General features: G+C 44.9%; 1 protein-coding gene across 3 annotated transcripts in view; it reads left to right on the forward strand.

Moving 5' to 3' along the window:
• Positions 1-10,681, forward strand: part of PCYT1A (phosphate cytidylyltransferase 1A, choline) — a 47,218-nt gene that overhangs the window by 7,519 nt on the left and 29,018 nt on the right. For all 3 annotated transcript variants that reach the window (XM_075068330.1, XM_075068329.1, XM_075068331.1), the window contains exons 2-3: positions 5,235-5,387; positions 9,595-9,694. In XM_075068330.1, coding sequence (XP_074924431.1) covers positions 5,271-5,387; positions 9,595-9,694 — 217 coding nt within the window. In that variant the 5' untranslated portion in view covers positions 5,235-5,270. The remainder of the gene's footprint in view (positions 1-5,234; positions 5,388-9,594; positions 9,695-10,681) is intronic.

The raw sequence follows: 10,681 nt of genomic DNA on the forward strand, positions 1-10,681 counted from the left end.
CTTCTAATCTGCGATAACCTCAGGGACAGAGATGATAGGGGGAGCGTAGCAACATTCTACACTCTACGATTCTGGGGGGACTGTATGGTCATCTGTGCTGCTGAGTTTGCCACGCTGACCAAAAAGGAAATGAAAGTCAAAAGTTCCCAGAGCTTTTCCTGTGTACCTGGCTAGTGCATCAGAATTCAAAGTGCTCTCCAAAGCGGTCACAATGGAGCACTCTGGGATAGCTCTTGGAGGCCAGTACTGTCAATTTGCATCCTCACTACCCCAGATTCAGCCCGGCAAAGTCGATTTTAGCGCTACTCCCCTTGCAGGGGAGGAGTACAGAAGTCGTTTTTAAAAGCCCTTTAGGTCGACAGAACAGGGTTGGTTCTGTGGATGTGTTCATTTTTAAATCCACCTAACGCAGCTAAATTCGACCTAACCCCGTAGTGTAGACCAGGTCGTAGAGTGGTTTGTAACCTCCCTCCTAATGAGCCAGTTCTCTTGCCTAATGTGGAGCAAATGATGCAGTGGGGTTTTTTTAAACCAGAAATTTGCTTGTAAAACAGAACAGTATTAAAACTTTGCAAAAGGGCTTTTCCTTTTGATCATACCAGATCTGATCCGAGAAGAATTTAAAATGAAGCTTTGAAAGGAAAGCCCCTATCCACCCTGAGTGTAATTAATTGTAGAACATTGAAGCATTCCAAGAATAACGAGAGAGAGCATGTGCTAAGCTGTGATACAGACGTTGGATCCAGTCCACATTAACTGAGTAATCATGGTGTTATTTTAGTCCTAAATAAATGCTGTAAGATTAGTAACTGCATCATAGTGACTCTTAGTGCAAGGTCTTCCCAGTTCTTAAGAACGCTAATGCAGAGCTTGGAGATTCACCATAAACCTGCTAACCGGAGGTACAGATGAAAGATTGGGGAAGAGAGACCCAGCAGGACCCTGCTGCAAACCTAGCTGTTGGAGAGAGGGAGGCTGCCAGGACTTCTGTGGGTGCTGCTGTCTCTAAATCCCAGTAGGGGAACATCATCAGCCTCTGGCCAATGTCTCACCATCTGACATTCCCACCCCATTCTAGCTGCTGGATGAAAGGCGTTTCTTCCCTGGCTGCTGAGTGGGGGCAGATCTTCGTTATGGAGACTAAACTGCTGTAACACTGGCCAAGGCTAGCTGTGAGGTAAAGTTAACAAAAAATGCTACTCTCAACCCTGCAGATGTGTGTCTTCAGGGTCAGAGATTACACAGCATCCACTGGTCCTGATCCATGACAGGGCTCCTATGCGCTACAATGATATTAATAATAATTTGTTCACGTTTGGATGGCTTTCTTTGCAGCCAGAAGAACAAGAACCTTTTTTTTTCAATGGAAGCTTAAATTCTGCCGAAATTAGTTGCTAAAAGCTCTCACTCACTGGGGAAGCTTCTCACCCACTACAGGCAAGTGGAGTTCTGACGCCTGGAATATTGCAAAATTTGCTTTGTCAAATAGCTGCATCCATGTTTGTGTCTGCAGGAATTGTGCTTGCTCTTTGAGTGTCCAGTTCGGCTCTGCTGAAAGTGACTGGAAAGGCTCCCTCTGATTTCCAGTGAGAGTTGGATCTGGTGCTTGGCGTTGGTGCAGCTAGTGCATACCTGAATCGTTGTCTGAGGCCATACCTACGCTTTCACGCAGGTCGACAAAACTTATGTAGACATGGCCTTAGGCTACGTCTACACTGCAGGTAAAATCCCGCAGCTGTCCCGTGCCAGCTGACTCGGGTTAAGGAGCTGTTTAATTACAGTGTAACCATTTGGGCTCAGGCAGCCTGAGCTTTAGGACCCTCCCAGCTTGCAGAGTCCTAGCGCTGAGGCTCCAGCCCAATCCAGAATATTTACACCACAATTAAACATGCCCTTAGCCCGAGCCTGAGTCAGCTGGCACAAGCCAGCTGCAGGTTTTTAATTGTAGTATAGGCATACCCTAAAGCAGGTTTTTCCCTAAGCGGTGTGGATGTGTAGCCATTTTTCCTGCTGACCCACCCTATCACCCAGGGGTGCTGCTCCCCACTGAGCTCCCTTAGCCAAAGTGGAAGAGAGGAGAAGGATGTGCACCAAAAGAGAGGAGCCAGGTGGGCACAGGAATGAGTGTAAGTAGGGAGGAAACACGAAAGGGAGAGTGAGTGGTGAAGAGGCGCTGACAGATGTGGGAGATGGGCTAGATCGGTTTAGCCCTGAACACAGGCAGTCCCTCATTCCATATGCAGAAATAAATAAAATAGCATTGCCCATTGGAGGAACTTCAGTTCTGACTTGTGGTAGCCTTTACATCGGACAGCACCACATTGGCAGTATCACAGCAACGAGCGCGTGTGCACTCATACGCGCACTGGTTTAAATACAGTGAATGGAAATCTGAGTCATTCTGAGATCACTCCTAGGCAGGCTGCTGTGTTAAGCAGAGCACATTCTGTTCAGAAACTGAGTGGGTTAATACCTATGGTTAGATTCAACCTGAGGTTTGTGAGCTTAAAGCAGCACCAGCCAACTCAGTGGACTTTTAATGTTGTACTCAGTAGGGACTATTGTATCAGCTGCTGGAGTTGATGGAGATGAAGAAAATGACAGGCCAGAGAACGGGATGATTAAACACAGTGTCAGATTGTTCTGCCCAAAGCCATAAAGGAAAGTATGACGTCAGTTCTCCAATCATGTTAATGAATATTCAAGTTATTTGAAAAACTGACCCAGGTCGCTTTGTTTTTCATGAACTGGGCACTGGTTGCTGAACCAGTGAAGTGAGTATCTGGTATGAAGGGCATACGCAGCTGGCAACGTGCACCGCCTGTGTTTCACAGTGACTGTAGGTGGGGGATATTGTGTTTATAGCATCCTGAAGTGCCCTAATCACTTCAGGTTAAGCGCATGCAGAATCAGGGCTTGGGCTGTAAACTCTTTGAGGCTGGGGCTGTCTTGGTACATCTTCTGTGGCACTCTGCTGCACTTGTGGGTGCTATAAAATAATATCCACTCCAATAATGGGACGCTCTCCAAAGATCACTCCTAAGCATTGTCAGATGAATGTTAAAATGGAATGAACCGCTAGAGTAGAGATATTAGCTGATCTGATCCATCTTCCTCTTGGCACAGGACTGATCCTTACAGCACACTTCCAAATGCCTCATCCAGTCCCAGGTGCCAGGGCTTCCATCGCTTCCGAGAGACTGTCCCACAATCTAATAATCTCAGCATTGTGAATTTCACCCCTGACATTCTGCTTAGATTTCCGCTCAATTTGATTCCATTGCTCTTTGCTGTGCCCCCTTGCACTGCTCGAAATGATTTCTGTCCCTGCTTGATATTTACTCTCCCTCCTGTACTTGCAGACAGCTTTGTTCCCTGTTAGTCATCATTTTATTCCTCCAGTCCCCTGAGATCTCAGGTTCTCTTCTCTGAACTCCCTTTCTGAGATCAATCTGCCTAAAGCTGAGCATAGTGGTCCAGATGCTATCCTGAGGGAGAGTTTAGTCTCTCTGTTGAGCTACATGCTGTTACGCGTTCAGTCCAAAACTAGAGCTGGTCAGAACAGTTCTGATGCAGACTTTGTCTAAAAGATTTTTGGTTCTGGAAGGAGGGAGACTGACACTAAGACTGTGTCATGCTGTAATCTGATGGTTTGGGCACTGACACGGGATGTGAGAAACCTGATTCAGAACAGAGTTTTTCATCCCAGAGCACTCTGTCAGGCAGACCCAGGACATGAACCTGTGTGTCCCACTTCCACACCAGTGGCCTAACTGCCTGGCTGGCACATTAAGCACCATGCTTTCCCCAAAATGGTGAGAAGGTTTATAATTTTGTTCCAGCGTGGAATGAAAAACCATCTCTATGTTGCCACAAAGCAGAATCGTCGCCCTCCAGTCAGCCCTACCCAAAACCACATTGGCCATTTTTGCTGCCATAACATTGTGTAAGGCCATGTTGAATCTAAATTGGGAATGTTATAAAGTATAGCTCTAGTCTCCATGTTCTAAATAGTCTTTTATCTTTGCTTGACTCATTACTCTGGAACTTTCCCAAACAGAGTCATCTGTGCTCCTGATGAAGTCCCCACCAATAGTTGTCCCTTTAAAAGCCCCCCCTTTCTAAAAGCTCTTGTAGGATCTGGCTGATGGAGCTTCATCCAACACCACTTTATGTTAAGTCATCCAGTAGGTGTCACTGAGCAGTGATACTCTGCAGCGATTGATAATATATAATCACATGCTTCATGGAGGGACGGGGTAGCGTTCAAGTCATGGTGTAGCCTGCTTTCTTCCTGCAGTGGGTTCATCATCAATCCAGACACTCCCTACAAAGAGTTCCAGGAACTCACTACATGTGAGGGAGGGAGAGTCCTAAATCCACAGAGCATTTATTACTAGGGTTTCTAGACTTGGGTGTGAACCATATTTCCCGGATATGCCAGTCTTCTCTGACGAGAGGCGATACAGAAATGCAGATGACCATGTTGGGGTTTGCATATAGCTGATTTAGAAAAGGAAAAAGTTTAACTCAGTCTTTAGTCACAAATTTGCAAATCCAGCGTTTGCTTTTAAATCTTGTGGCAGTTGGAGCTGAGATTTTCCAGTGTTACCCGTTCATGTAAACGCCCTAGTTCCACTTCACCCAGCAAGCAATGTGGGGCTTCCTTGCATTCCTGGCTTATAGGAAGTTAACAGCTGAGAGCTCACTGCAAACGGCTTAGTCATGATTTAGTTCATGGGCAAGGTTCTCCGCCCCCCTAAAGGAAATCCAGCTTTACCCATCAGCTGTCTTGTTGTGTGGGGGTTCTTTTTGTGCATCCAGTTTGTCATTGAAATGAGTGTTGGGAAATTGTACATAGTTACCCTTCAGACATGTGGACTGGGCATATTTTAATCTTTGGCCTGCCACTCAGATACTAAAATAGCATAACTAGCTTCATGATAATGATATCATCACTCCTGTGTGAGGGAGTTTCTCTCCAACCAGCTGAGTTTTACCCTCTTGTCATTCCTGTGACTAGGAGCTGCTCTGCAGAGAGAAATTATTCAGTGTTCCCATCAAGCACAGTTTGTCAAGAAGTTTTGGCACCTGATGCCGCATGCAACTGGCTAGGCCTCCTGTTCAGGTGCTTTTGGGCTGATCTTTTATACACAGGGCCTCTTGTTGGCTGGTTTCTTAACCCTTCTGGAGTGAAATACCTTTATTTCTTGTTCTTTATTTCGTTCTTATAGTCTGCTGGAAAGACCTTGCCAAGCACCTCTCCTGTGATGGAGCCACCAAGCTCGTCCAGGCTGAATTCCCGGAAGAGAAGAAAAGATGGGTCAGGACCCAATGGGGCAACAGAGCTGGATGGAATCCCTCCGAAAATGTCCCGTCACTCGTTTGTAAGTAGACAGAGCTTTTGATCAGAAACGTTTCACTTTTGGAAAGCAGCTGTATGATACTGATGTTGCGACATTGATTAGGGCAAAGTAAAATGTCCTCTGTGCCCAGAGAAAGAGGGGGAGTAGTGCAGCCCGGCTCGTGCTGTTTGCTTCTTGCAAAGCTGGTTCGAAATCTTCCTTTGCTCATTCTAATGTGCATACTTACAGCACAGGCATAAAAAAAATTGAGTCCAAAGCCAGCTGAGGTAAGCTTCTTTGTGGTAATTATGGTGGTTTATTCTGGGCGTGGATGTGTACAGACTTGAAATAAATCAGCTTTTCACATTGAATTTCTTTAGTGACATCGGTGAGGTTTTAAACAAAATTGATACTGGTTCCTTAGACCTACTTGTGGCCATGTTCCTACAGCTACTTATGTGTTTAAGCACCTGAATAATGCCACTGAAATCAATGAAACTACGTGTGGGTTTAAAGTTGCATGCATGAGTGTTTGGGGGCTAAATTATTAAAACCAAAATAATGTTAATTAACATCTTGCCTTGAGGCAGATTGATTTAAATCAGCAAGCAGGAAACCTTGGTTTAAATAATTAATTTGAATCTTGTTTTGCATTTGAACTTTAGTTGTTTTCCTAAAGTGAGGTTGATCCTTATTGGTTGGTAATAGTTAAGACATGTTGATTTGCAACTAGGTGTAGCCTTTATGCTAAATTTGGTACTCTCTTTTGCTAACCCGAGGATATACTATATCTATACACATTTATATAAGCAATTATATAGCTTAACATGCTTATTTAGTTTCTTAATTTTTACATTTTTATCATGTTAGAAAATGGTGAGTGATGCATTGTTGTTTACCAGGTTGTTGATTTGTGTGTGGTGATTTGTGTCAGGCTGCGTTTGGATGGAGATTGGAATTGCGTTAAAAATGCACAAAACCAGTATTTTCAATTTTTTAATTAGTTAAATAAAATGAAATGTGCTGGTTCTACACATGGTTTACATTTAAAACTGGTTTACTAAACCAAGGAAGCATTGGCTGAGCTGATTTTTTTTTCTTTTCTTTTTTTTTTTTCCTTTTTTTTTTTTTTTTTTTTTCTGGTCACCATGTCCTTCAGGATTTTAGAACAAGTAGTTCTCATCTGCCCAAACCTCCATTTTTATTCACAGATTGGAAAAGGAAAACGAGCTTTCCTGCTCTTTTAGCTCCCAATTAGTTTCTCAACTTTGCATGAACCTAGTTATTGAACTGAAGTAGTTGAATAAACTGAAATGAAGAAAATATTCTCTCTGAACCTGCAAAAGAGGCTGCTGCAGTCGAAAGCTTGTTTAGCACTTCAACAAACTCTGGTTCTGGGTGCTTAGCCAGCGACTGCCACCAGTTCACTGGTTTTACTTCCTTTAAAACTTCCACAGCAAATACGTACTGCTTAAAGATTATATTTTTATTTAAATTAAATGATAAAGAATATAGCAAGTTCAGGCTTTTAATATAGGTCATTTCAAATTTAATTTTAAATAGGTTTTTTTTTAAAATATTTACACTGAATAAAATCTTATTTTTTTAATCTATTTTTATGCACCCTGGTTTACCTTCTGTGGTGATGGTAGACTGGTTAGTCTCATTGTGTGTTTAATGGGTTTCACTTTCTGGTTCTGGTGCCTTTAGCAGGAAGCTGTATTTGTGTTCCCAGCACTGCAGGAGAGTTTTCAAACAATCCATGAGAACATTTCTTGTCCGTACTGGGCACAGTGCAGCCTTGTTTTACAAAACTAAAATGCTGGGGACTCCCTTAAGCTGATGGTGTCTCTCGAAGAGTGTCTCTTTCTCTCAGACTGATTTTCTTATATTTTTAAATCATTAACACTGCTAAAACTATAACTCGGTTGCTTTCCCTTCCTCCCAAAAGCCCATTGTTTTCACTCACTGCTAGTACCAGACCCTGATCTGCTTTCTCCTGCCACCTCCCAAGTAGACCTGAAGGGTGGGTTTATTGGGATCACCATTGTCAAAATCTCTGCCTGTTTCCAGAGCTCGCCTTGACTTCGTACTGCCCTTGCTGTAACACTGTAGATTTGTCCTTATGTGGCAGCTCTCTGCCTCCCCCTCCATGGGGCTCGTGTGTATCACACATTCTAGAGTTGTTCGTTCCTGATCTTTCTGTCAGCGCTGGCTGCCATCCATTCCCCCATCACTGTGGGGTCAAAGTCACTCATAAAAATACCTGCAATGTACTTCAGCTTCACCTTTTACCTTCCCAAATTTACGGACAACACTTTTCCCTTCCATTAGAGGATCTCAAATTGCTTTACAAACCTGAATGGGTAAGAATTAGTGTCTTTGTTTTACAGATGGGGAAACTGAGGCGCAGAATGGTGATGCGATTTGCCAAACCAGCTGTGCCAGAGCTGGGCGTAGAACCCAGATCTCCTTGACTTCAATGCCTGTGCTTTAACCAGCAGACCTTGTAACATATCATCTAAAGATGGGGAGGGGACACGTGCACCCCCACCCCCTTGCTACGCTCAGAGCCCTGCAAGGGCTTCTGACCACAGATAGCCCAAAGCGAGCTGTGCTTCTGCTTCTTCCTCATGCTGCCTATATAACCAGCCCTCTTCAGAATTCCTCCGCCTCTTTGAGGTGCAGACTCGTGATGAGTTCACGTCTTTTCTTTTCGGGAAAGGTTTTATTCCTAGGAGTTTATAGCAGGGCTCCCTGTTCCCGCAAGGGCAAAAATGTCACCCAGATACTTTACACTCTCTTGGCACAGACTTACAACTGAAGAGCTGATTGCTCATTAGAGGATTGCAATGCTAGAGTTCCCCAGCAGACAGTAATAAAAAGCCCGGTTGACTTAGCCCTGCTCTGCTCATGTATTGTATTCAGTATTTCAGGGTGTGTACCTCGACCCTGTTACATGGTGGAAAGACTGGAGTTGGTTTGTTTTTTATCTAGAGAGGAGGGTTTGGTGTGATCCGTTACCTCAGGCACGGTAAGAACAGAGGCAAGCATGGAAGTATTAAAAAAAAACCAAAGGGGGACTGAGTGTTAAGTAGGAAATCTGAAAGCTGTATGGGGGAAGGATTTTGGCTGCATTAAATGTAAGAGTTTAATTAAGAACCCCTGAAGTGAGGAGATGCATGCCTTGGGCTACAAATTTAGAGCTAGTAACGGGGTTGAAAGGGCATTAGCTCACCGCAGCATAGCAGAAGTCTGCCAGGGCTCACCACAGTGTGCATGAGGAAATTGCTGAGGAGTCTCTTGCAGCTGTAGTTTGGCTTAAGTCAAGACATTAATGTAATGATCAGCGAGACTGAGTCCTAATAATCTGCCTTGGGGAAGGGCAATCTTCTGCCGTGCCACACTTTCCTGCTAAAAGAGAAAGTTAGTCTGTTAACAGTCACAGTCATTCAGCTGAAACTGAACTGGCTGCTTATTGGAGGGTAAGATGCTTTGTTCTGGTCCAGAAGAGATCAGCCCCACAGTAGCTATAATTGGACTTTATGTCTCCTAATTCTCACTCTGAACTGTACCAACATGGTGTTTTTGCAGGTAGTTTCAAAGGGGAGGGGAGGGGTGTTCCTGTAATGTCCCATCAGATTTCTGTGCTTCCCCCAGAACGTGACTGGTTTCCCACCTTCTAGGGCTTACAAATCGGTGCTCATAAACACTTTCCCTGGAGACTTAGACCAACTGTACACAGCTTCTCTTTAGGTGGTAATAGCTTCAGTGTTCTGATACCTGTAGCCGCTGGTACGTTACAACACTAGAGCCTACGCATGGGGAGATTTGTTTCAAGGTATGGTCCAGCTGAGGCAGTTTGGTTAGATCTGAGGACTTAGGAGTAAAGGAGTCGTGGGGCAGATCCTCAGCTGGTGTGAACTGTCATAGCTTCACTGAAGTCCATTCACACCAGCTGGGAGTCTGTGCCCTGGCAGTGCTGAGCCTTTCCCTTGATTCCGCGTGTAACTTAACCTCAGCTCACCTCAGTTCTCTCCATCCATAAGCTAGGGATAATTCCCCCCCGGGACGGTGTTCGGACTTAACCTCCGTGGGTAAATCTCATTAGTACCTTTTGTACAAAGGCGCGTGTCTGCCATTGAATTGCTGGGCTATCATCATTCCCCTGCCATCCCTGTCTGCTTGTTTTGTGTAATATGCTGAACCTTTGATGGTTTGCAAGCTGTTTTTCTCTCTGATTATTTAGGGCTTGAGGGAGCCAGCTCCATTTTCGGATGAAATTGAGGTGGACTACAGTAAGCCGTACATCAGACTAACGTTGGAAGAGGCAACCCGAGGCACCCCCTGTAAGTACTGTAAAACCAAATGAGAAGGCAGTTACCGAAGCACATGCGCTGTCTTAGAACGTCTCCTGGCTCAGTTAAAGAGTTTCATCCTCCCTTGTGTCAGTTGGAAGGAGCCCTGCTTAGCTATTTAGGAGCATTGTATCTACCCTGGGAACTAAGGGTACGTCTACACTGCACGATTATTTCGAAGTAGTTTAAACCGATATTACAAAACCGATGTTATAAAATCGGTTTTGCGCGTCCACAGTGCGATCAAAAAATCGATTGCTTATGTCCATGGTCCAAGGCTACCATCGATTTCAGGAGCGGTGCACGCGTTCCCGTCTACCAGCAGCATTCAGTACACATAGGGTGACAAGAAAGTAGTCAAGGAATGATTTCTTCCCTTTTTTTTCACGTGGTGTGGGGGAAAGAAGAAACTGAGGAGCTGTTCCCTGAACACGGCAGACACTGTGTTTGAACCTACAGACATTGGGAGCTCAGCCAGATGGAAATAATTCAGAGACTGCTTGTGACTGTGGATAGCTGGAGTCCTCAGCACCCCTCCTCCCTTCATGAGCGTCCATTTGAGTCTCTGGCTTCCGTTAACGCTTGTCACACAGCGCTGTGTATCCTGCAGTTTTATTCAAACGCTTTGGATTTCGTGTTCTGTAACGGAGCTGATACAACAGATTGTCTCCCCATACAGCGATCAGACCTAGTATCTCCCGTACGGTCCATGCTGGAGCTCTTTTTGGATTTGAGACTGCATCGCCAGACCGTGCTGACACGAGCTCCACGCTGGACAAGCAGGAATGTAATTCAAAAGTTCACGGGGCTTTTCCTGTTACCTGCCCGCTGCATCCGAGTCAGATTGCTGTCCAGAGCGGTCAGTGCAGCACTCTGGGATGCCGCCCGGAGGCCAATAACGTCGATTTCCGTCCACACAACCCTAATCCGAGTTATCACTATCGATTTAGCGCTACTCTCTCGTTTGGGAGGAGTTCT

This window comes from Chelonoidis abingdonii, chromosome 8, assembly GCF_003597395.2.
Source record: "Chelonoidis abingdonii isolate Lonesome George chromosome 8, CheloAbing_2.0, whole genome shotgun sequence".
NCBI lineage: Eukaryota > Metazoa > Chordata > Testudines > Testudinidae > Chelonoidis > Chelonoidis abingdonii.